The 27,624-nt window shown below is 37.3% G+C and overlaps 1 protein-coding gene across 1 annotated transcript; it reads right to left on the bottom strand.

Moving 5' to 3' along the window:
* Window positions 1-3,037: 3,037 nt before the first annotated feature.
* LOC149833362 (ribulose-phosphate 3-epimerase, cytoplasmic isoform-like) lies at window positions 3,038-26,251 on the bottom strand. Its single transcript, XM_090015086.1, has 8 exons — window positions 26,109-26,251; window positions 14,448-14,452; window positions 12,678-12,740; window positions 12,461-12,567; window positions 12,254-12,351; window positions 4,969-5,061; window positions 4,831-4,872; window positions 3,038-3,438 (listed from the first exon to the last, which is right to left on the bottom strand). Exons 1-8 carry the CDS (start codon window positions 26,220-26,222, stop codon window positions 3,283-3,285), a joined length of 678 nt encoding a protein of 225 aa, XP_089871212.1. The 5' UTR covers window positions 26,223-26,251; the 3' UTR covers window positions 3,038-3,282.
* Window positions 26,252-27,624: the final 1,373 nt, after the last annotated feature.

Raw genomic sequence — 27,624 nt, forward strand, 5'->3', positions numbered from 1 at the left:
CATGTTTGTTTTGGCATTGTGGGCTCCACGAAAATGCATGCCTGTCGATGCAGTTTTTTTTTTTTTTGCGAAAAAACTCAGATTTTTCTTAACACGCAAGGAGTTTTTAAGGAAACAAAGAAAATGCAATACAACAACAACAACTACGCCTTCATCCCAAAACAATTGGGGTCAGCGATATGAACCAAAAAAGAAATTCATTTTGGGTCTTCCACATGAATCCTTTTCCTCCAATCATTTCTATCCAATGCCATGTCCTCGGTGAGGTTCAAAGAAAATGCAATATTATAAAAAAAAAAGGTTGTTTTCTGAGGTTGATAGTTGAGGTTGAAACTAAAGAATTAGGTTGCGGAATGGTCCAACTACATTAATAATGAAATGGTTGTTTATTAGATAATATGGGTGGCCCAGTCAACGGGCCAAAAGCTCAGTTCGGGCTGGCCCATTTATAAAAAACCCAGCCAAGGTCTGTGGGTCTAATGGAGTTGGGTCGAGCCTATTATATTATATGTTATATAGGGCCGGCTCATGGTCCGGCCGGGCCCACCCCTATAGTGAGGTAATTGCAGAATTTATTTTTTTATATTTGCAGTCAAAGTTATAAGGAATCTAAGTCTTCCACTTTTCCAATTTCATCATCGGACACTTAATCCAGAGCCTAATGATTGAAATATGTAATTTTTATTTAAATACAAATTTTCAACCACTTTTAACTGTAAATACGCATAATACAAGCATGTGATGCCGAAAGAACAATTTTTTTAAAATTAAGCACACAAGGGCTCAGCTCATCTGGTAGGGGTGACTTGTGAACGCAGCCAAGTTGACAGGATATCACAAGTTCTAAACCCAAGGGTGACGTCTCTTGTCACAAGGTCTAAGTTGGGTTTACTCTCTAGTGGCAGAGGGGACCTCAAGGGTTTTACCAACCGGAAGCCAACCAATGTGCAGTCGGTGATTGATTTTTTTCCTTGAACAATAAAAAAAAAAATCTTGCAAAAAGAATTTTATATTAAAGCAGCTCAATTTCATAATGGGGGGAACAAGCTTCTCATTTTCTTGAAAACGTGCTTCTCCTATGTGAGTTTCCAAATAAAAAACACAATTTTAAGTTCCTAAGGAGCGTTATGTTTGCTATCATATGTCCTATGTCACAAGGACACGCCATTTAGGGTTCTGTTGCCTGTCTAAGGAACATGCCACGTGACACATTATAATGCATATAAAATATTATTTTGTAATGTTTTAGCACATTTTAATATATTCTTTATAAAAACTATATAGTTATATATCAAATTATAAGCAATATTTTTTAATCAATTAAATAATGAAAAAGTGTATCTTTGTGTCTTATTTTACAAAAAATTGTGAATTTGCATCTCATACTCATACTGAAAATACATAACCGTTTTCTGCACTTGACATTGCACAAATGCCAGAATCATTGCTTCTTTTTATTTTTACAGTATATTAGCAGTTGGCATATCACTTCTTTAGTAACCAACAGGGGCTCCACTTGTCTGGTAGGAGCAGTTAGTGCATGACACCTTGTGTTGGGAGGTTGCAAGTTCAAAACCCAATTGTACCGTTGCATAACTGGTGAGGGTCTGCCTAACCTTAGCTAGACTATAAAAAAATCACTTCTTTAGTAATAATTAATAAATAATTAATAGAGACCTTATGCCATTAAAGCCGTGATGAATAACTCATTAGAACCATATGCAGTATGCTTTCTTGGGCCACAAAAGTAGTCACAAAAGCTGGAAGGAAAATGCTCCTTTAGAGGCAGGCAGTCGAGGACTGCCGCTAAATGCCTGTTTTTTGTAAAGCTTGCACCCACCGCTGACTGTGCAGGTCATTACTCTGCTCAATTCAGCTTGTCACGAGCTGGTTCATGATCGGTTTGTATAGTTGGCGAACCATGAGCAGCTCAGCTTAGGAGAGCTGGAATATATATATATATATATATATATATATATATATATATATATATATATATATATATATATATATATATATATATATATATATATATATATATATATATATATATATATATGTGTGTGTGTGTGTGTGTGTGTGTGTGTTTTAAATATAAAAAATAAAAAGCTGAATGCAAAAAGAGAAGGATGAATAAAAAATATATACATAAAATATGAACTATTAAGTGTAATATATAAAAAATATGTATGTATAAATAACATGTAATGTTTTTACATAAGCCAGCTCGTGTTCAGCTCATTTCATAGAGGGGCGAGCCGAGCTTGTTGGAGCTCAATCCAATGGTAAATGAACCGAGCCCGAACATGCCCTGTCTGGTTTGTTTGGCTAGTTTACCAGCCCTAAATCCCATGCACAAGCTGAAGCATAAAAAAAGCTTTCTCGATAAAGTGGGAGAGTACTGTGAAGTTCTACACCAGGCGTGCCAAGAAACAATGCACGGTCAACGTTTCACCCCTGGGCAATTAAAAAATTCTGTAGTTTGTCTCCAACAAACAGTTAGGATTCGGAACAGCTAAATACATGGGGGAGTCGGATCCAAAATAGCTACAAATTGCAAAACCTCCATCCTGAATCCGGCCCATTTGCATTCCTACCGACATCTCAAAAGAAAATAGACACCTAGAGCTTTGGTGAATCTAAGGCTGCTGTGCCTATTCTTTACATGTTCAAACCTGGATATCTGTCAAATTCAGCAGCAAAACCTAAAACCAAATCCAAATCCAATCAGTAATTGGATTCAGTTCAGCTCACAGAATCCAACCAATCATAGTCAGGACGTCAGATAAAATCTGTTCCATTGACATCCCTATAAGGCCCTGTTTGATACGCAAGGAAATCCCACGCTGCAAGGGACACCGCATCCCCGCGGGTGATTGTTCCGGCATGTTGTTTTCCAAGGGACATGCCAGTCACATTCCTAGGGATGCGACTGGGGCATCCTGGAACTTTTGTCCCGCACATCAAACACGCCCTAACTTGACATTTGTGTTCTATAATTCACTGCTCTGAAGCAAACGAAACAAAAACCTTACCCTTTAATGGAACAAAATCATCTTCTGAAGCTTATACAGAAATGGAGTAACCTTTTGTTCAAGAGGAAATACAAATAAGAGCCACATCACTCCAAATCAAGACTAGGATCAGGAAGAAATTATGTACTACAGGCTACATCAGGCCATAGGTCACATAATGGCAACATCAAAACAACAGGACCAATCATGTAGAACACTAATTATTTATAAGAATTCCTATGCCTGCAATGATTTGGTACACACATAATCAGTTCTGCCCCTGAGCTTCCACAACACCCTTCCTCAAGATGGATACAACTTCAGCTGGTTCTTTTGCTTTAAATACTGAACTTCCAGCTACTATGCAATTGGCACCAGCTGATGCTGCTTGACCAATCGTATCTGGGCCCAATCCACCATCAACCTGTAAAGGGACAAAAATTAAATAGGAAAGTACTGCATTATACGTTTATTGTTCTTCCTAGTTCTCCTGGTTGTATTCATTTAGACAACGAATTTATGAACCATGCTTGGCATTTTCCGTCAAACATGAAAACTAGATATAGAAGGGGTAATGTATTGTTACAAACGTTTATCGGTACAAATGCCTCTGGATCTCCATGGTGCAGGTTGTTTTAATCCAATGGGACCTCATAGATGGATTCAGCATGTCCAAAATAGTGGGGATGGGCTTTTGAATAATGTTTTTTCGACAAAAAAAATACAATCTTATGACCAGGGAAACTATCGCACATTGTAGGCAGTTGATTTTTGAAGCCTGAGAAAAACCTGCCTATGTGTTGTAATCGGATGATCTAAGAGCCGATTACCACTAAGAAAAACATCCACATCACATATGTAAGGTTAGTTTTATGAAAAACAACCAAAAATGAAAAAAAAAGAGGCATTTGTACCTACAAACGACAGTAGCAAATATGGTCCCCAACAGAAGTATTATGACTTCCAAAGTTCCAAGCATCCAGCAGGGAGTCAAAATGACCATATTGGTTTGACGTTAACTTGAAAATATAGAAACTGATATCCTGACCAAGAAGTTGAGCTTGAAAGAAAGAAAGAGAACCTGGGGGAAGAGGAGTATTGGCAGTCTGCTGTCAATATGTAAGGTTATGGCAGGCATCTTTCCAAAATGTCCATACTTTTTGCTAATTACAAAATAGCATTGTTTACAAATGGCAGCATGACATGACACAGTGGGTGTGACTTTTAAAAACTTTTCTCAGTCACCACATCACCAAAAACAAATGGTTTAGTTAGTCTTAATAGAGCCTCTAACTAATGAAGTGGAATCACTTGCTTGATGAAACAGAGAAGACCCCACCAAGGAAGAAAAGCTTGCCTTTCGACCAGGCTCTGGTATAATGACAAAGATACATAGCCAGACTCAGCTTTTTGTGGGGGCCAAACCAACAACCTTGTGGCAAGGGACAACCCCTGTGGTTTCGAACTGTGATCATCCTATATCAAGTGACAATCCACAGTTGCCTGAAGCCAGAGAGAGGCTTTGTGGACTAGCCTGACTTTGGAAGAAATTGTGTCAAAGGCTTATATAGGAGAAGGAAACTCAGAAAGCTTCTAAAATAGTTGCACCCAAATCATACATACTAGGAACCGCTACTTTTACTCCAGTATACCAGTTTCGAAATTAACCCTCGATCACCAAACTAAATTGCCAGGGAAGCAGCCAAAAAGCAAAATCAGAATATGATGAACCAGGAGATTTTTTTTTGGTAATAACAAGGAAATATTTAGCACTAGTAAGAAAGCCGTTAATATCAGACTATCAGATCATATGTACCTCTACATCAAGTGAAGGATACTTCTGTCTCAAAGCACGCACCTGAAGAATGTAGCCAAAAGGAAAACGGAAAATGGTTTAAAGTCGAGCGAAATTGGCAAACCATTGTCTTTTAAGAAAATGAGTAAGCGACCTCACCTTCTCCATCATTTCTGGCATAAACTTCTGTCCACCAAACCCAGGTTCTACAGTCATGACAAGAACCATCTCAACAGGCACTTCATCTTCTAACTGAACACATGAACATGCATATCAACTTGATGTCTATTTCTGACTCAACATCTTCCCACAGGAAGGGACATAAGTTTTTGGAAGTTACATCATATGACATTTCCGAGCAACATGTTGGACAAGATTCCGCATACATAAATGCGTGGAAGGGACAAGCAAGTTCAGGTATTCAAGTATATGGAGATTCATGATGTGAGCATGTATGCAGAGGCAAAGAATTAGGCATGCCAATCGCTGTCATAATTCCATCAAATTCACTGAGTTTTCATTGAACAATCTTGCATGCTATGAGCTATAGCTTTGATATGGTGGTTTGAGCAAACTGTATGACTGGGGCACACCCAAATTTACTAATCAGATATAAGATCAATTTTGTAGAAATAGTAGCAACAGAAGCATGAAACCTGGACATGGAAAAGGACATGGGACACACTATTGTTTTGTAATTTTCCATTAAGAAGATCATACAAGAGGGCATGAGTACATGACATGACACAGGGTTAAGTTGATGAATCCATGTGGCATAGCATGAAATGGACCATAGAACATACAGCAGAAAGAGGACATGACTAGAGAGACTCTGTAGACTCCGTGCTACACACACGTCTGCAAATGTGCAAACCAGAAATTGGGTATCGATGAATAAAATCTCACAAGTAATACATTTTTCGTAGATCTGACCATGTAGATGGATTAACCATGGTTCACTACCATGAATCGTGTTTTGGATCAATAGATTTAAATATTAAAATTATCTTAAAAAACACACAAATGAACTGTTCAGGTTGTACCAGAATGTAATTCTTAAAAAAATACTTCACACATCCAAATTGCTGGATGTGAAACATGATTCATACTAAAGAATCATGGTAGTGTTAAAATATATATGTTCTCACATATATATATATATATATATATATATATATATATATATATATATATATATATGTGTGTGTGTGTGTGTGAAATACCCGATAGGGGTATTTTTGTCATTTTACATAGTTGTTTTTAGAAATAACTATTTTATGTAAATAATTATTTTTAGTTTTTTATTTTTTTCCTTTTTTTTTTGAATAAGGGATCCACGCATAAGGGGCCCCACATAGAGTCGTTGGGGCCCCAACGGTCACAAATGTGACCGTTGGGGCTCCCAACGTCTCTACGGGGAGCCTCCCAATGGCTCCCCTTTTTTCAGCCCTCTTTTTTGTATAAATCGGGGTCTCTAACCCATGTATTTTTATGGCCTTTTAGGCCCTCATTCAATGAAGTATGTGCAACTTATGCCTCTTCGTAGGCATCTTGTGGTGTCCCTTAGTGGACCATTTTGTTATTCCCCATTATGGGGTTGTGTTTGTCCAATATTGGATCTTATGAATGCATTATGCATTCTTGTAATTCATTTCCGCATACTTTCTATCATGGTATCAGAGCTCGGTTGGGATCGAGTTGTTCTTTGGTGCATTGGGAAGCGTGTTATTCAAGAAATTTTAAAGAAAAATGGTAAAGTTTTCATTTCTCTCTCTCTTTTCTTTCTTAAAGTTATTTGGTAGGAATTCTATTTCTTTCATATGTGTTCTCTTTGTCATTATGTCTTTTTATAAGAGTTTGGGTTACTTGATACTCCATTAAACCTTTTTCGTATATTATACTTTTTCGTATGTTTTTCTTTGAAAATTTGTAAATGATAATTTCTAAAAACCGGCGAACTTGTTTTCTTTTTCAATTAAATATATGATTGCTCAAAACGAGCTTTAATGGGTCGGTAAAAATTTATGACCATTGGAGTTTTTGAATTTATATTTAACTTTGTTTGTAAGAATACCTTTTATATGAATGATAAATCTTTAAAGAAAGTTGATTAAGTTTTAAAATGGTCTTATGAAATATGGTTATTCACTTTACATCTTTATACTCATAAAGATTCTTCAAATTTGATTTCAAGAGTTTGTCTCATTGTAAAATTTATGGTCTTCATTAATGTTTGTTGCATACTTATTGCATTAGGAATTGGTCATAACCTATTAAGTCATATGTTTTTGATAAACTTATGAGTTTTGAATTTTTTTTCAATAAATATTTGATTTTATAGATTTATTCCATAGTGCAATTTTATTTTGTTGTAAAGTTTTTTAATAAACCTATTATTCTTCTTTGTTGGGATTTCTCCCACTTTTATGAAGTTTTTCCTCTCCTTTTCATGTGTACCCTCCTTTGAGGATTTTGCGTGTTTTTTGTGTTTGAACTCTCTTTAAGGAGCCTTTCGGTCCTTGCAGTGTTATTAAAAACGCGCCTCAAGGCGCAAAAAGCGCGTCTCGCCTCAAGGCGAGGGGCTTTATGCCTTGAGGCGCATATATAAAGCGTAAAACCTTCGAGGCGTGCGCCTCGAGGCGAGGCGCGCCTCAAACTGAGGCGTGTATGCCTGGGGCTTTTGGTCAAATGAGGGTCAAAGCCCTCATTTGACCAAAAAATAGGGTTTAAAGTTTAAACAAACCCTAATATTTTATGTTTTCACGCAGACTCTCTTTCTCTCATGCAGGCTCTCTCTCGTCTCTCATGCGCAGTCTCTCTCTCACACGCATACTCTCCCTCTCTCTCATATTTTTCTCACACAGGTACTCTTACCTCTCTCACACGCAGTCTACTGCTTTTTCTCATTTTCTTTTGGGGGAGGGATCAAATTGTTTACGAGTTTTGAGTGAGGTTTCATTTAAGAAAATGAGACTTGTGAAACTTGTGGATAGAGAAGACCAGAAAATATTACTTTTGGGCAATGGTGCATCCTATGGCATGTGGTCCAGTTAGGCATTTTTTCAGAACTTTCAGCACTGTGCAACGAGTTCGATAAGTCTGGCAAGTTTACTGAGAAGAGTGGAGTGGATAATTGTTCTTAACGCAGTTCGTAGCTCTATCCAATTTCAGGATGTTACATATTTTTGTAGTATGCGTACCACCCATCATACAAAAGGATGCACACAACTTATTTCTTCCATTAAATCCCACTTTCAGCTCCATGAGCATTTCTGATACTGACCGCATGAAAAGGAGAAGAGTGGGTACTTTTCCACCACAAGTTAGTGCCTTTCTGTGAGATAGTTTTTTCATGTCCTGGTGAAGTAAAAAGAAAACTATATTCCAATCAAAAAGCTCTATAGAACTACTTGCCAGTTAGTAGGAGTTCATTTGGTTGTCTTCTGATATCGGTGTTCAATCTCTGATCCTAACTTGATGAAGTGTGGCAATGAGATGCTACTTAAACAGCAACTAGTTTTGTCTTAATAAACAACTGAAAAATAATACATAATGCATGCTTCAATAGACAATAAATTGTGAATACATCACCATGCCTTTCATGACATCCCTAAGGTTCATTGACACTTTTAAAAAGCCTCACATTACATCATTTCTTTCTGCCTTGCAATTCCTCATTATATGAACATCAGCAGTTTGAGGGGCAATATCGAGGAATGTGTGTTTAAGCCATATTGGTTACAAAAGATAAATCTCATATATTTTTCAGTTATGTAATCAGTTTTTAGTTACTTTTATATGTTAATCTCACATTTTTTAGTACTTATTTGAGATTTTCTTTTTCTTATTGGTTGTTATTTCATCAATAAAGCATTTCTTTATTTATTTTTATTTTTAGATATTTTTTTTGAAGTTTTCAAAAAAATTATTTGAGGCTTACGCTTTACGCCTCGAGGCTTACGCCTCGCCTCAGTTTTTGGTGGAGCGCCTCGCTACGCCTCAACGCTTTTCACAACACTGGGTCCTTGTAATCTTCTTATGAGTATATACTCTATCAAGATTTCATGGTTATTGTGAGAAGACTGTTTGTGAGTATCGTTCTCTTGCATAATATCCTTCAAAGATTCATTAATAATTGTAAACCTTTGTGGATCTTTTGAGATTGATTGTGAGCATCTTTTTTAAGTTACAATAGTGGTTTCATGAGATTTTCAAACTTCATAATCTTACCATATTTATGAAGGTCTATGTTGTCCTAAATTTGTTATTTGCTCATTCAAGATTATTGTCATTCGACATCCTATATTGCGTAAAAGTGCATGCTTGCTCACTTTTTTTTTTGTATTTTACATATTTGTGCAAGTGTGGTGTAAGTGCATTTATGCACATTTGTTTATCAAGTATTTATGCTTGTATGCTCATAGCCTTTGTGCACATGACGTTGCTTAATATTTCATATTGTGTTTGTTGCATAATAAACCTTTTTAACTTCTTTGAAGAATTGATCATGATTAAGCATAATTCGTGTTTATGCAAAATCGTTGTTATGAAGCATATTGTTGTGATTGATTATATTAAACCTTTGATTTGATTTTTTCAAATCGACCCTCTTTATAAAATCACCTATTTGGAAAATGATTTCCCTAAGTGTTCATTGCCTTTTTATGGCATTTATATTTATCCATCACAAGTTGTTATATGATGCATCAATTCTTTTTTGCCTTATTATTGTTATATTAGAGATGTTTGTTGAGGTGAGTTATGGGCACCTCGTGTTATGTCATTTTAGATTGTCAACTTGTAGTTTGATTCTAAAATGACTTGTTATGTGATCTCTAATTATGAGTGTGTCACTCGTTTATTTTTTGCCATTGTTTTTATGGATGCTCTTAATTATGTGTACTTGTGATGGATGTATGAAATTTGAAACCTTAAATGTTTTAAGGTATATTGAAATTAATGTTTTATTTGTTAAATGTTTGTCATTACAAATCTTATTGCCTCAAAAGTCTTCGCCTTTTTATACCTCTTATCTAAGTGTCATCATATGTAAACAAGACATATTATTACACCTTTGTGTGTTGGTAGCCCTTTAGTGGCATATTCTTATGCTCTTTGTCTAGTAGCTGAACACATTTGTCTTGAGTGCAATTATATGTAGACAAGGCACGTTGATTCACACCATTGTGTGTGATTTTAGTCCATGTTGGCATTTGTGTCCTTGTTCTAGTCGTTGAGATATGCCCATGGTTGGCTTCTTTCACTCATTTCAAGTGTCATTTTATGTAGACAAAAGATGTTTTGTCACACATTCGTGTGTGTTTTTGCCCATGGTTGGCTTGGTACTCTTGTTCTAGTAGCTGAACATACTTGATTTTGAGTGTATTTTGCGTAGACAAGAGATGCTTTTGGTCCATGTTGGCGTGTATTCTCTTGTTTTTGTCGTTGATGCACTTATTTCAAGTATTATTACATGTAGACAAGAGGTATTTTTACACAACTTTGTGTGTGTCCTTGACCTTTAATGACATTATATTTATGTTCTTGATCTAGTAGCTTATACACTTGATTTATGGGTTTTGGAGGACTAATGAGGTAGTTGCTTGTAGTGGATGAACTATTGTTGAAATTTGCAAAATTTCATTCATAACTTGTGTTTTAAGATATTCTAGTGGATCATATCATTGATATGCATATTTGGAAACCAATTTAATATTTTGGCATTTAACCTATATATTAAGTGTTTTTTTATTTTTCGGCCACCTAATGAGTTTTTGTATTTGTAAATATTTGAGTAAGAATTTCCTCAATGTGTAAGGGTTTCTACTCAAATATCTTTCACTCTTGACTCTTGGGTGGACATTTTTTGACATTTGTTTAGAATTTCTTCCCTCTAAGATGTGAAAGAGATCATTAGATCATCTTGTGTTAAAATGTCTCCCTATTATTGATTTGTGTGTCAAATATGCTTTTGTTCGTATGTTCTTTTTAGGGAGCCATTAGTTCTTATGTGAACATTGTGTTCTCAAAGATATTTGTAATACATGAAACCTTTTTAATCTTATTACAAATTTCATAATTTTGTGTGTCTTTGTGCACTTGTGAGTGTTCTCCGTGCACACACTTCTTACTACCAAATATTGATAAAAGCCTTTGTGAGAAATATCTTTGGCATCGGTTCTAAATATATAAATTGTGCATTTGTGGGTGTCCTCTCTTGTACCTTTTAGATACATTTATTTAAGTATTCTTAGTATGGCCTTTGTGCACATATCCTTCTTCAAGAACATAGTGTGTTTTATCAATAGAATATTTAAGTTTAAGTCATTTTTGCATGATACTCAATTAAAATGCATGAAATATCTTTTAAATAGTTGTTTTGATGAAATCATATGGTCAATCTTATTTATCTTTTATTTGATTAAGATACAAAGATATTTTTTACTTGGAGTTCTTTTGGCTTGTTCTAAAGGATCGCCGAGATGAGACGAAAGAAGTATCTATGATACATCGTGGAAGAAGCTTGAAGATGATTATTAAAGACAGTTAAAGGCTGACATTTGCAAAGTTCTTTCATGTACTCTAAAGATGGCTTCCATTGAAGATTCTTTGAAGACCTGAAACCCTCCTTTTTGTATCTTCAAACTTTTCGTTATCCCCACGTAAAGTTTGAGGGGGGGTGTTAAAATATATATGTTCTCACATATATATACTTATAAGTATATATATATATATATATATATGTGTGTGTGTGTGTGTGTGAAATACCCGATAAGGGTATTTTTGTCATTTTACATAGTTGTTTTTTAGAAACAACTGTTTTATTGAAAAGGAAACCACACATTTCCTTCTCAAATCACAATATCTATCACCTTTGTCCTTATCACAATATAGTTCCAAACAACTTCTGACTGTGATAAGCTTACAACCCTTTTAGCAAACAATGATTCCTCGTGCAAACTCTCCCTAATTCAACACATCCTTAGTCCCTAAAAGCCCCATGCCTTTTGAAAATGAGCAATGCAGTTTACTCTTGAAAAACAGAAAATTAAGACTTAAAATTTATAAAATTATATTTCAACTTGCTAAGTTCTTGCTTGCATGTGTTCGTCATACTTTTAAGCATTACAATCTGATATTGCAGTCTACTAAGCAATAGTTATCTGCATCTGTCCTCATACTTGACGTTTGAAAGCAACTTGCACAATGTTGAAGCAAAAGGATCCAAAAATTAAGCAGGATTAAGAAGAGATTAAAATTTCCATCACTGAACTAAATCACTTAAAATGATAATTTCTTTTCTTTCCAAAAAAGAAATATTTATATTTTAACAACAGATGCCACCATATTCTATAATCACAGTATTAACAACACGGAGGCAATTAGAAAAGACAGCTGAATAAAAATAAAAGAGAATTCAGTGGGATAAGAATGGCATGCATACCAATGGAAAAATCTCAGTGACAGGAGTTCCAGGCTTCAATGCCACACCAGGTCGCATGCCCCTTGTTTTAACTCTTCTAATAATTTCTTGCCAATTATCTGTTACAAGTGCCATATCAAAACCAGCAGAAAGTACATTAATGCATTTTATTACTTGTCGGCAGTTAAAATCCAAGATGACAGATGTATTTATTACTGTGGCAATCACCTTTAGAAGCTTCAATATGGAAAGTAAAACCTGATGCCCCAGCTTTTGCTAATGGCTCCACATAATCAAGTGGATTTGTAACCATAAGGTGGCAATCCAGATATGCCCTACCATACACACACACAAAAAAAAAAAAAAAGACAACCACCCAAGAGGATGACATAGTTAGGGCAAGTCTGCAAATAAAAAAAATAGGAACAAAAAAAATGTATATTACTTGGTGTGTTTCCTCAGACTCTCAATAACAGGAGCTCCAATGGTTAAATTTGGAACAAAATGCCTGACGAAAGTAAGGTCAACACAACAAAATAAACTCTTTATCTAGAGAAAAACAATTATCACACTCATCATAAAAGTATGTGCATAATAGTCATGTTATTGATTCAACAATCAATTCCAAAGTTCTCATTATCACAAGACAAATGGCACTCGTCAAAACAATAAATATTAGAACAGGAAATTATAGCCTATTTAACAAAAAACAATATCCTTGCATATCATAGAAGTTCAATGAACTCACTAAGCCTGCAAAACAAGTAACAAACGCCAGCCAAATGCGCATCGGAAAAACAGCATATTTAAAACATATAGAGTAGGAACTACAGAGGATAATTGATTTAGTCAGATAATGTATAGTAGTTACAGAAAAGTACCACAAGGGACAGAACATATCAGATGCCAAAAGCCCAAACCAGTGACCTTGTGCCAAATTCAGTAAGCACATGTTCATATAAGTTAAGTGTTCTTGATTACTAACAAAAGTACATTAATTAGCTTGTGCCACACATTTGTAACAGATTATTTCTGATCCACAGATTAACAGGTGTGAGTATTCTATATATAAGCATATCTTCCCTAGAAAGAATATCAAGATATTAGAATTTATGATATGTTCATTCATTATTTCCCTTTTTAGAGGACAAATTATGTGTCAGATATACTAATGCTCCACCCAATCCATCTGGACATCTTGCTTCAAACTCTTTACACTAGGATATGAAATGGTCCTTTGCATTTATTAAGATGCTTTCTACATAAGCATCATCATTGGAATAGCTTTATTAGTCCAAAGAATTTTTTTCAAAGAACAATCAAATTCTTGTATAATTCTCATGTATATGAATGTGAATCCATATTAGTTTTCCTTTGTAATAGAGAGAGAGAGAGGTGCACTTTGGGGATTTTGGACTTCATTTTCTCACCTCATTTCTTGCATTCTAGTATCGGCAAGATTAAAACTGGCATTAGTTATACCATCTTTACCAACCAAAGACCCCAATGATGAAACACCTCCATTTACTTTATGATGTATCTATTGCTCAAAAATGTCTAATACATTCTCATTTATGTGTTCCAAATGGTGTAAATTCCAAAATATTATTATCTTTGTCACTCCCATCATATGCCCCCTCAAACAAGCCTTGATTTGTTAGGATGTTTGCAAAAGGTAAGCAATGACAACTTCTGTTGGATAATGTATTAATAAAAGTTTTTTTATTAGGATTTAACATTATTATTCAAAAAGGATCTTTTATTTGTGTTATCAACTTATAATGCTACTTACCAAATGCAGGTATGGCCATTTAGCTTATGTTTGTATTCACATTCTTCAAACATAGAGGCAAGGACACTATCTGACAATGAGCTGCATCTTGAATGAGTTGACTGTTCAAAGAAACAAACCTCATAATGAAATCCACTTGGTTCTTTAATAGATTGGTGAGCTTCACAAATACTATGGCACATTAAGCTCACAAAGCTAGTCAAACTATGTTGTTGCAAAGAGATTAAAGATTAACTAGGAACAGTGAAAATTTATATGACAAAACAGGGAACATAAATCAACAAATATCCATGATTTAACCATTGTGAATGCTAAATTATATACACAAGTAGAACAAAAATTGGCATGCAAATTATAACATATTACTTAAGGAAACAACTAAAGGAAAATTCTTTACAGTGTAACTACACCCCCTCCACATACCCATCCTGCACAAAACCAACATTTACATTGTGTTAGTATCATTTATGCATAAAACTCTTCAGATCAAGCACAGAGATATAAGATAATTGAAAAAACTGGATCACTAATAATAATGCTGACAAGACATGCCATTAAACACATCATCTTATTCTAATGTGATGCACTTTAGATAGTAAACAGAATAAAATACACAAAATATTACGTCTAAACAAACATCTTAATCTAACCTATGAAGCAAGCAGAATTAAGAACTGCAGAATCTACATGTAATCTGTTTGTCTCCATGTAAAACAGAATAAGGAGATAATGACAACCTTAATAATCGAGCCTTCAAGCTTCAATATACATAAGCATAATTAAAAATGGGGCTTACAGCTTTGAATTGCATAAAAGCATGCAAGTCAAGGAATGTTTCCAAAGAGAGAGCAATTACGACATATGCCAGATGCTGCCAGCATTCACAGTAGGCTGACATGGACAAGGAACTGACAACTATCGTATCTACCACAACTTCTTTTATCTTGGCAATAGCATGCATGGTGGGGGGGAAATCGGTGGCTATGTCACATGGATACGGCTGCAGACATGGGAATACCGCCATTTTTGTGAAGCTTTAAATATGACTAGTATATAAGGGGCCACAATACAAGGACCAAATGGAGTATCCATATGACTAAACGAGCACAGAATATTGAGAGAAAGGAAGAACACACAAAGTTAACGTGGTTCAGTGCAACAGCACCTACCCTACGTCCATGAAGAGAACCTCACACATTTTATTCAATCAACGTGTGTGGGTATTTACTATATAAGAGCTTGGTTACATTGAATAGTGGATTGATATCCATATTACATATCTTATCACATGTCCCTTGTGGATTGACGTCTACCTTACACATCCGTGTGAGGCAGTTTCTACATTTTAGGACTTCAAGCTTATCTTGAAGTGAAGCCACTTGAGCTCTCATGGATAGGCCCTCATTTGGTGCAGCATCTGCCTTATCTTTTGTAAGGTCAAACTTATCATTAGGTGGCATCTCTTGAATCATGTTGGACAGATCCACATTTGATGCTATGATATCCTTTGAAAGAGATTTCTAGTTTGACGCCACATTTGGTTTCCCATGTGGTGTTGTAACAGCTCTTGGATCGGGATCGGGATCCATTACTCTAACATCCCCTCGCAAACTCAACGGGTCAGGATGGACGTTGAGTTTGGATCGAAGACCATGAAAGCGCTCGGCTGGTAACGGTTTGGTCAAAAGATCCGCAATTTGATCTGTGGACGACTGTCACAGGGATTCGGCTAGCAGGGTGCCGCACCCGCGTCAACGCGACTCGACGCGGGTGCGGCACCGGGTGCGGTCAACCCGATTCTGGGTGCGTTGACCGCACCCAGGATCATTTAGGTCCATTTTTTTTGGATTTTTTTTTTAAAATTTGCCCTATGAAATGGGCTGCGAAATTTTTTAAAAAAAATCTGCTGTCAGCTGGTGATGGGTTGCGAAATTTTTTTAAAAAAAAATTCTGCTGATAGCTCCTGCCTTTTCAAATCTTTTTTTTCGTAAAGGATTTTCTCTCTCCCCTTTATATATATATATATATATATATATATATATATATATATATATATATATATATAACTCTGCCTGTGTATAACTATTTAGTTATACACTGCCGGTCCCAAGCCCGGATAAAGGAGGAGGGTTGCGGTAGGCCTGTGACAGCCAGCATAAAAACTTAGTCATACCCTATGAAAATGAACCAATATGAGAATTTCGTTGGGGCGTTCCCTACTGAGCGACGCGCTGTACTCTCTAGGCCCGGAGGCAGTGATAAATGGGCAAAGGTTGCTAGGTCGTCGCCCAGAAGCGACGCGTCACACCGGCGCCCGGGTGTGGTGTCAAATAGGCAAGGGTTCCCTCACTTTGTTGGACGGGTGGGGGTAAAGAAGTTAGTCCAAGACCATAAAATTAGGTTAGCCACTTGGAACATAGGGTCTTTAACTGGTAAGTTGGTAGAGTTAGTAGATGTTATGTGTAGGAGAAAGATTGATATTTTATGTCTTCAAGAGACCAAATGGGTAGGTGAGAAAGCTAAAGTGATAGAACCTTGGGGATATAAGATTTGGTATACAGGAATAAATAGAAAAAGGAATGGAGTAGGGATTGTTATGAGTCGTAAGTTTATAGATAATGTAGTTGAGGTCCGTAGGAAGGGTGATAGAATTTTACTTATTAAATTAGTATTAGGTACGGATATTATTAATATTATTAGTGTTTATGCACCTCAAGTAGGTTTAGATGATTCCATTAAGCATCAATTTTGGGAAGATTTAGATGGAGTAGTACAAGGGATATCTTATGGAGAAAAGCTTTTCATTGGCGGTGACCTTAATGGACATGTAGGCATTAGTAGGGATGGATTTGAGAGTATCCATGGAGGCTATGGTATAGGAGAAAGAAATGAAAGTGGAGAAAGGATTTTAGATTTTTGTTTGTCCTATGATATGATCTTAGCAAACACTTGGTTTAGGAAGAGGGAGTCTCACCTAGTAACATTTAAAAGTGGGGTTAATACGAGTCAAATAGATTGTTTCCCACTTAGAAAGAGAGATAGGGGTTGTTGCATCGATTGTAAGGTTATACCGAGAGAAAGTGTAGCTACACAACATAGAGTCTTAATTTTAGATCTTAGAATTAGACAATGCCGCAAAAGGGATAGACATAGGATAGATCCTAGAATTAAGTGGTGGGCACTGAAAGGAGCTAAACAAGGAATGTTTGTAGAGCAGGTAGTTAAGGAAGCTGATTGGTGTCTCGAGGAGGATTCAGAATCAATGTGGAATAAGATAGCGGGTGACATGAGAAAAGTGGCTAAGGAGGTATTGGGTGAGTCTAAAGGCGATGCACCACTAGGTAAGGATACATCATGGTGGAACGAGGATGTCAAATTAGCTATTAAGGTTAAAAGAGAGTGTTATAGAAATCTAAGTAAGAGTCGTGATAATGAGAATTTGGAGAAGTATATGATAGCAAAGAAGGAAGCTAAGAAAGTAGTTCGAAATGTGAGGGCTAAGGTATATAAGGAGGTTTATGACAAATTGGATACCAAAGAAGGCGAGAAGGATATTTATAGGCTTGCAAAGATGAGAGATAGGAAATCGAGGGATTTGGGTATGGTTAGATGTATCAAAGATGAAACGCAAAGGGTTTTAGTCAAAGATGAGGAGATTAAGGAGAGATGGAAAGATTATTTTGATAAGCTATTTAATGATAGTCATGCTCAAGATCTTGGAGACTTCTCCATTCCTTTTCATGAGATAAATCGTGACTTCATGCGCAAGATTCAAAAGAAAGAAATTGCAAAGGCTTTGAAGAAAATGAAATCAAGAAGGGCAGTTGGCCCATATGGTATACCTATCGAGGCTTGGAAATGATTAGAAGAGAAAGGTTTAGAAAGAGTACTTTGGTGCCTTTATATAAGAATAAGGGTGATATACAAAATTGCACAAACTATCGTGGTATAAAACTCATGAGTCATACTATGAAACTTTGGGAGAGGGTGATTGAGTCTAGGTTGAGGAAGGTTGTCATGATATCGGAGAATCAATTTGGTTTTATGCCTGGAAGATCAACTATGGAAGCTATACATCTTCTTAGACAACTTATTGAAAGATATAGAGAGAGGAACAAAGATTTGCATATGGTTTTTATTGATTTAGAGAAGGCATACGATAGAGTACCTAGGGACGTTCTCTGGTGGACAATGATGAAGAAAGGTGTTTCTTTCAAGTACATTAGTATAATTAAAGATATGTATGAAGGAGTAGTAACCAATGTCCGAACTTGTGGAGGGGTGACAACCAATTTTCCGATAACGGTTGGGTTACATCAAGGATCTGCTTTAAGCCCTTTCCTATTTGCGATAGTGATGGATGAGCTTACGAGATCAATTCAAGAAAATGTACCGTGGTGTATGTTGTTTGCTGATGATATTGTTTTGATTGATGAGTCTAAAGCTGAGGTTAATGCTAAGTTAGAATTATGGAGACAGACATTGGAAGCTAGAGGTTTTAAGTTGAGTAAGAGTAAGACTGAATATATGGAATGTCGGTTTAGTAAGCAACGAAGTAGTGATGGAAGTGTAGTGAAGCTTGGTGAGCAAGAAATACCGATGAATGATTATTTCAAATATTTGGGATCCATCATTCAAAAGTACGGAGAAATTGATGGAGATGTAAATCATAGGATAAAGGTTGGGTGGATGAAATGGAAAAGTGCAACTGGAGTGATGTGCGATCGTAGAATGCCATTGCGGTTGAAGGGAAAGTTTTATAGGACGACTATTAGACCCGCTTTACTATATGGTACGGAATGTTGGGCTGCCAAGAGACATCATATTCAAAAAATGAGTGTAGCTGAGATGCGGATGCTTAGATGGATGTGTGGAAATACAATAAAAGATAAGATTCGGAACGAGGAGATACGTAAGAAGGTAGGTGTTGCACCCATTGAAAATAAGATGCGAGAGAATCGTTTACGGTGGTTTGGACATATTCGGCGAAGGCCTAATGATGCTCCAGTTAGAAGGTTGGAGAAATGGGAAAATATATTAGTTAAAAGAGGTCGGGGTAGGCCTAGGAAGACTTGGATGGAGATGATAGGAAAGGATATGAATGCTTTGAACCTCACCGAGGACATGGCATTGGATAGAAATGATTGGAGGAAAAGGATTCATGTGGAAGACCCAAAATGAATTTCTTTTTTTGGTTCATATCGCTGACCCCAATTGTTTTGGGATGAAGGCGTAGTAGTTGTTGTTGTTGTTGTTGTTGTTGTTGTTGTATATATATATATATATATATATTTTACATTTTTGCCCCTGTTGCACCCCCGCACCCGGGTTTTTTGGAAGTGCTGAATCCCTGCACCCGCACCCGCGCCCGCGCCCGCACCCGCACCCGCACCCGCACCCGCACCCATGTGACATAGGTGGACGAAATGCGTCTAACTACCAGTTGCTTTTTTGTGGATGCGATCACAAACAAAGTGGACATCAATTTCCACATGTTTGCTTTGTTGGTGGAAAATAGGATGTGCATGTTAAATTATATGCATGTAATTTCTGTTTTGAGTCAGGGGTATTTTGGTCCTTTTTCTTTATAATAAAATATCCACTAGGGATAATTGCTTTTAGTATTTTTCTTTTTTTCCTTTTTTTTGTCTTTTATCTAAAGAGCAGGGGCTCTTTGGGCATTGACCCAAAGAGTCATTGGGAGTTCCCAACAACTCTTTGGAGCTCCCAACAACCCCTCCTACATGGGTCTTTTTTGTGTATAAATAGGGGTTAAAACCCCCTTGTTCTTTAATATTTTTTGTTAAGCATTTGGTGAATAATATCCTATATTTTTTCACTCTTGTTATTGCTTTATTGGCTTTTGTTTAGTTCCATACTGAACTTGTGTATGTGCACATGTGTAAGTGTAATCTTGTAAGCCCTTAGTGGCTAGTATTTGTGCTTCTGCATATTTCATTACATGGTATCAGAGTCATTGTGCTATTGGACTTGTGGAAGGTTGCTATCAAGTGTTTGTATCATGACAAAGTTTGTTAAAACTTTGTGCTCTCATTCTCTCATTTCCTCTCTCTCTTCTTCTCGTCAATGGAGACCAAAATCAACCTAGCATTCAAACTCAATGGGAAAAACTAGATGATTGGGGCCTCTGTCATGGACAATAATATCAAGGGAAAGAAGCTTTGGGGTTATGTGATAGGCACAATCCCCGAACCTCAACTCAAGCTCACCAAACTAGAAAAAGGTCAAGAGAAGGCTCTAGAGGGAAATACCTTAAGGTCAAGCTTTGTTCTTTCTCAATAAACTTTCGGTGTTTATACCATAAGTTTAAGGGGAGATGTTAAATTATATGTATGTAATTTTTGTTTTGGGTTGGCGGTATTTTGGTCTTTTTCTCTTGCAATAAAATATCCACTAGGGATAATTGTTTTTAGTATTTTATTTTTTTTATTTTCTTTTGTCTTTTATCTAAAGACTATGGGCTCTTTGAGCATTGACCCAAAGAGTTGTTGGGGGTACCCAACGGTCATAAATATGACTGTTGGTCACTCCCAACGACTCTTTGGAACTCCCAACAACCCCTCCTACATGGGTGTTTTTGTGTATAAATAGGGGTTAAAACCCCCTTGTTCTTTAATGCTTTTTGTTAACTATTTGGTGAATAATATCCTATATTTTTTCACTCTTGTTATTGCCTTATTGGCTTTTGTTTAGTTCCATAGTGAACTTGTGTTTGTACCCGTGTGTAAGTGTAACCTTGTAAGCCCTTAGTGGCTAGTATTTGTGCTTCCATGTATTTCATTACAGCACAGCCATGTACGTAGCACTAACATTATCACACCATAAAACAAGGATAGATCTAGAAGGGAAACCCAATTCACGAAGCAGGTACTGGATCCAAATTAGTTCGGCAGTTGTATTGGCAATTGCACGATATTCGACCTTGGTACTGGATCTAGCAATTGTAGGTTGCTTCTTAGAACTCCAAGAGAGTAAATTGGGTCCAAGGAATACAACATAACCGTCGATGGACTTTCAGTCATCAAAACACCCTGCCCAATCTGCAGACAAAGAGAGATCCGTGGTGGGTCTGATAAGCAGACCGAATTGTATAGTGTGTTTAATATATCTCAGGATCCATTTCACCATGGTCCAATGATCCACAATGAGACGAGCCATAAATTGACACACCTTGTTAACTGCATAGGCCAGGTCCGGTCTGGATAAAGTTAAGTACTGGAGACCTTCAACAATACTCTTGTATAACGTCAGATCATGAAAGCTAGATCCAGAGCTAGAAGAGAGAGTTTGAGATAACAGAGGAGTGAGCTGGTTTTGAGATGTAGGGAGAGCCTCAATGCCTAAGAAGAAATGAAGATTCCCAAGATCTTTGACAGTAAAGGCATGGCTGAGTTTGGAAACAAGAGTAGTAATGTAGAAACTAAAATTGCCTGTCACCAAAATATCATCCACATAAACCAACAAAAACAATGTTAAATGTGGCTCTGGGGGCCTGTTTGAGCCCATAAAGAGCCTTCTGAAGTTTGCAAACATGTGTTGGATATCGAGAGTCCAAAAATCCTGGTGGTTGGTCCATATGAACAGTTTCTTGGAGGTTCCCGTGCAAGAAGGCATTTTAAACATCTAATTGTTTAATAGACCACTTATAGCTTAAGGAAATAACCCTTAGCAACCAATTGTGCCTTGTACGGTTCTAAAGACCCATCTGCTCTACGTTTGACTTTGTATACCCATTTACAGTTGATCACATGCGAAGATGGGTAAGAGGGTTCAAGAGTCCAGGTACCATTACGAATTAAAGCATCATACTCACTTATCATGGCAGCATGCCATTGTGGACTCTAAATGGCTTGATGAAATTTTTTGGGTTCATGATCCTGGATGAACGGGGTTAACAAGGCAATAGGGAGGGGGATATAGAGTACAAAGATAGACCTTAGGGATATGTGTTCCATCTTGGGAACGAGTGACCATGGAGTGAGTGCGAAGAGGCTCAACCACACATTCAGGGTTAGGTGGGATGGACACATGGGGAGATGGAGCATCGTGCTAGTCAGGAGATGGTAAAGGGGATTGGTCAACCAACGAATCAAAACAAACTGTGGAAGGTAGGAGCCTCAAAGGTTCAGATGGGGTCCGATCTAACGAAGGGAATGAAGCAACACTCCAGGGAATTGAACCAGATGAAGACGATGGAGGATGACTGACCAAAATTGAAGGGGTCTCTTTTTGGAGAAAAGGGAATTGACTTTCATCAAATATCACATGGTGGGAAACAAGAATTTTCCGAGAGGTGATATTGAGACACTGATAACCATGATTACTTGCACTATAACCAAGAAAGACATGTTTTTCCGTCTTATAATCCAGTTTATTTAAACGGTAAGGTCATAAACATGGGCAACAAGCACATCCAAAAACCTTCAAAATTTTATAATCAGAAGGTTGCTGGAACAAAACTTCAAATGGGGATTTATTTTGAATAACAAGCGATGGAAGACAATTTATCAAAAAAACAGTTGTGCAAAAGGCAAATGACCAATATTTGGTAGGAATGGCCACTTGACTCATCAAACTTAGCCCAGTGTCCACATTATGATGATGCTTTCTCTCCGCTGCCCCATTTTGTTCATGTGTGTGAGGGCAAGAGATTATATGTGAAATCCCACACTCACGTAGAAATGAGTCTAGAACTCTATATTCTCCTCCTCCATCAGTTTGAAAAGATTTTATTTTTCGTCCAAAAAGGTTTTCGACTTTTACCTTAAATTGTCGAAATACACTAGCAACATCAGATTTGTGAGCAATCATATAAAGCCAAGTAAATTAGAAAAATCATCAACAAAATTAACATAACAACGATAGCAGTCCAAACTAAGAGTTGGGGCAGAACCCCACACATCGGAAAAAATAAGTTTAAGAGGTGCAGAGGTTTTGTGAATAGACTTAGAAAAGGGCAATGCAGGGCTCTTCCCTTATTGACATGCATCACATATACTCTGTATAGAGTTCTGTTAAAAGGGAAGACCAAACCGATGCACTACTTTTTGCACTATTCGATCATTAGGGTATCCCAACCTCTGATGCCACTGATCTAGAGATGCTCGCTCTACTACAAGGGCAACAACTTTATTATTTCTTTTATTCTTTTCTGACATAAATTTTATCCGATATAGTCCTTCACTGCTCCTCCCTCCAATGATCTCTTTTCCTGAAGTAGGATCCTTACCAGAACAATGTTCATGGTGAAATTCAAAAACAATATTATTATCATGAGTAAACTTATTCACCAAAAGCAAATTTCTGGTGTAGAACGTCTCTGACTGCAAATTTTGAATCATTAACAGATAAAGAAGAGGAACCAATGTGATGAATTTTCCAACATGATCCATCACCTATCTTGACCGCGTCCTTTCCTTCATATAGAGAGTGCAAAGAAAGAGAGTTTAGATCATGAGTAACATGAGATGCACATGAATCTGGATACTCCATCCAAATTAGAGGCTGAAGCTTGATATATTTGAGGCTGAGATTCCCGAGAATTGTTTGGATTCTTAGGAAAGTTTTGGGAGATCTGAAAGCAATGTTTGGCCGAGTGGCCAGGTTTTTTACAATATTGGCATATCACAATGCCACTGTTTTGGTCACTTGAGTCCATTTTGCCTTATTTCTTCCTCTGAATTGTCCTCTACCTCTTTGTTGACCAGTACCTCGATTATTATTTTGGTACTGCTTAGATTGTCCCCCAATCGATTGGTGTTGCACAATGTGTGCAGATGGACTAGACGCCAAATCATCATGATCAACATCACTAAGAGCAGTAGTAGACTATGAAACTCGTCCACAATCACCGATTCGTTCAGTGTCTTGATGGATGTTTTAAAAGTGGCATACTCTTGAGAGAGGCCTCTTAAAAGGTGAAGAACCATATCTTCATCACCTGCGGGTCGTGAGGCCACATCAAGTTCATGGGAGAGCATTTTGGCTCTCTGAAAATATTCATTAATGGTCTTGGTTCCCTTCTTTAATCTATGCAGTTGTTCTTTTAACTGCAAAAACTTTAGAACTGAATTGGGCAGCATATGAATTCTTAAGAGGAATTCCTACGTCATAGGACAACTTCAAACCAACAAATTGAGTATGGATGGATTCAGAAAGAGACGAAATAATCCAGCTAAGAAGGAGCTAATCATGTCTCAACCATGTCAAGTATTCAAGATTCATAGTTTGAGTTTTTTCATCACTGGACAAAACATATTTGTCCAAGCATTTCTTAGATCCATCGATAAACCCATAAAGATCATATGACAGAAGAAGGGGAGTGAACTGCGACTCCCATAACAGAAAGTTGTCTGCATCTAACTTAGTATTTAAAAAGTATTGCAGACTAGTGGGGCAGGTAACATAGGAAGCAAAGCAGAACTTATCTAAGAGGAGATTGCTGCTGAAGGTGATCCTGCCATTGATCTTCAGCTTGAGGTGCAATCCTTAGGGTGACCGAGTAGTAATCTCAATGTTGGCTCTGATAACATAAACGAGCACAAATATATATATATATATAGAGAGAGAGAGAGAGAAAGGAAGAACACACAAAGTTAGCGTGGTTCAGTGCAACAGCACCTACGTCCACGAAGAGAACCTCACACACTCTATTCAATCAAAGTGTGTAGGTATTTACTATATAAGAGCTTGGTTACATTGAATAGTGGATTGATATCTACATTACATATCTTATCAGACGTCCCTTGTGGATTGAGGTCGACCTTACACAGCAGTGGGAGGCAGTTTCTAAACTTTATAGGACTTCAAGCTTATCTTGAAGTGACGCCACTTGAGCTCTCGTGGATAGGCCCTCGTTTGGTGAAGCATCTGCCTTATCTTTTGTAAGGTCAAACTTATCCTTAGGTGGCATCTCTTGAATCGTGTTGGACAGTTCCACATTTGATGCTATGATATCCTTTGAAGGAGATTTCTGGTTTGAAGCCACATTTGGTTTCCCATGCGGTGCTGTAACAGCTCTTGGATCTGGATCGGGATCCATTACTCTAACAGTGACATAGGTTGGCAGGTATCAAACCTGATCTCTCAGTTAAGATACCAATGGAGCTGAGAAATTTCAGCCTTAAAGCACATTATTTGAAACTTGAAATACTGAAGACACACACACACACACACACACACACACACACACACACATATATATATATATATATATATATATATATATATATATATATATATATATATATATATATATATATATATATATATATATATATATATATATACATAGAGAGAGAGAGAGAGAGAGAGATCGGTCCTTCCTCATAGCCAGTTTAGGATTGTACCGATTATTTTTTCAATGTTTCATCCCATGATCACGTGTTTTTTAAACTGGAGAGGTCAAATGTGATCTTTTATGGGAAATACTTATTGGATTAGAGATTTATTTAAGCTTAGACAGGTTTTTACAGGAACCAAAAATACAATGGCTCACATCGCATCAAAAAATCTACATTGTAAGATCGTGCTCTCCGCCAACGCAATTCCACCCAAAGCATGTTTTTCTGGCAAGCTAGCATCTTCAGACACAGATTAAGCAAAAAAGGTGCCACCCTTTCTATTCATCCGATTCAAATAGAAATATGCAAATATGCATTGAGCGAATATAAATAGTCTTTATTCTTCAAAAGAAAATATATAAATTGGCTTTCAAAAATTAATAGAAACAACATAAAAACCATTAAAAACAGCATAAATCATCAAAGAGAGATAAAGACCCACTTTCACCAACAAAGAGAACTAAGAAAGATCAAAACGTGGTCTCTAATAGAATTAGCAATCACCAACCAATCTAACTCCCCTCAATTGATCGTCATTTCAATAAACAAACACAACCGCGAAGATTCGACTCCGAGCATCATCAAACCCGGGGAAGGATTCAACACAAAACACCATAGAATCTCTCATTTCGCTACTCGCACATACAAATTCTCAATCACCCACAAAAATTACACAGATAAAAAACCAGACCGACAATCAATCAAATCGAGGTAGCATTACCATGATGTCCATGTGCAGCCAGTCGGCCCCACAACGAAGCATGTAATCGGCCTCCGACGCGAGATTCGCGAAGTCCGAGGATAGCATCGACGGAGCGATCTTGGCGGAAACCATGGTTAATCTCTCTCTCTCTCTCTCTCTCTCTCTCTCTCTCTCTCTCAATGTCAGAGACATTTGGGGTTGGTGGTCTTAAAGGAGAGGAGGTTGGGTTGGTAGGGGCGCGGATTGACATTTGACGACGCCGCCGGATGGTAAGCGTAGGACTGGCTGTCAACGGGTGCGAAAATAGAATTCTAAACCCGGATTTGCATAATTTTAAATTTTTATTTTTTAAACATATATATATATATATATATATAGTACTCGGGTCGAGTAGGGTACCTGACAAAAAATCTGGGTCAGGTCGAGTAGGGTACCTGACAAAAAATCTGGGTCAGGTCGGTTACCCGACAAAAATCATGACCCAAATCCGACTCACATATTGCTCGGGTCGGGTTTAGGTCGACCTGAATATTATTCGGGTCGGCACTTTCCATGCCCATACCCGGGAATTCAGGTTCGGGATGGGTCAGTATCTGATACAAACTGGACCCATTTCTGACTGAGTAAAATCTAAATAGGTGGATAAGCAAATTGATTGAATCTTTGACCCGGATCCAAACCTGATTGAGCTGTAGCATCTGGTTGGTATATGCCTCAATCCCATTTCTCACTGTGAAGAAATCTAATTGGGTAGATATGCAAATTGATTGGATTCTTTGAGCCGTCTCTGGATGGTGTATGTCTGAATCCTGTTCGATTACTTTCGAACAAATGCTGAATTTGGGACTGGATGTTCCCAAGATGGAAACTGTAACAGCAAATTAGATATGTTGGTACTCCATGCTCTCTTCTCCTGTGGAGCGTCCTTCCGTGGTAAATGAATCGGACGGTTTGCGTTGATTTTGGCCCCCGCTTTCCTCATGATCCATATTTGCATGCACATGTGGGCTCCACGAAAAAGGTGCACCCCGACCCCTTTTTCCGTGACATGCAAACAAGCCCTTTGCGTGTCACTTTTTGCAGAAACACATTTTGATGAGACCCATCATGTCAACACAAACACGGGACTCTCTTTACATGACACCCCCCCCCCATCCTTTTCAGCAGAAACATGGCTCCATCTCCATGTAGTTATGGTGTTGAACCTCCTTCTTCAGCACACAAATGCACCCTTAAGGAGGGCCTATCTGAATCCAACACCTTGGTCATGTGGCCTAGGGCTGATGAAAGACCCGAAATAATCAAAACAGAGCTTGTTCGCATGTTCATGCTTGGCTCATTCACCAGTGGATTGAGCTCATGACTTGACTTGTGCTCGTGTTTAGCCAAGCTGAGACGAATGAGACCAGCCCAACACGAGCTAGCTCCTGTGAAAACATTTCATGTTATATATTTTTTATGTTACACTTAGTTTATATTATACATACTAACATATATATTGGCGCTTTTATGGTGTGCATGCTTGATTTACATA

Source organism: Nuphar pumila, chromosome 7, assembly GCF_984573655.1.
Source record: "Nuphar pumila chromosome 7, dmNupPumi1.hap1.1, whole genome shotgun sequence".
Lineage (NCBI taxonomy): Eukaryota > Viridiplantae > Streptophyta > Magnoliopsida > Nymphaeales > Nymphaeaceae > Nuphar > Nuphar pumila.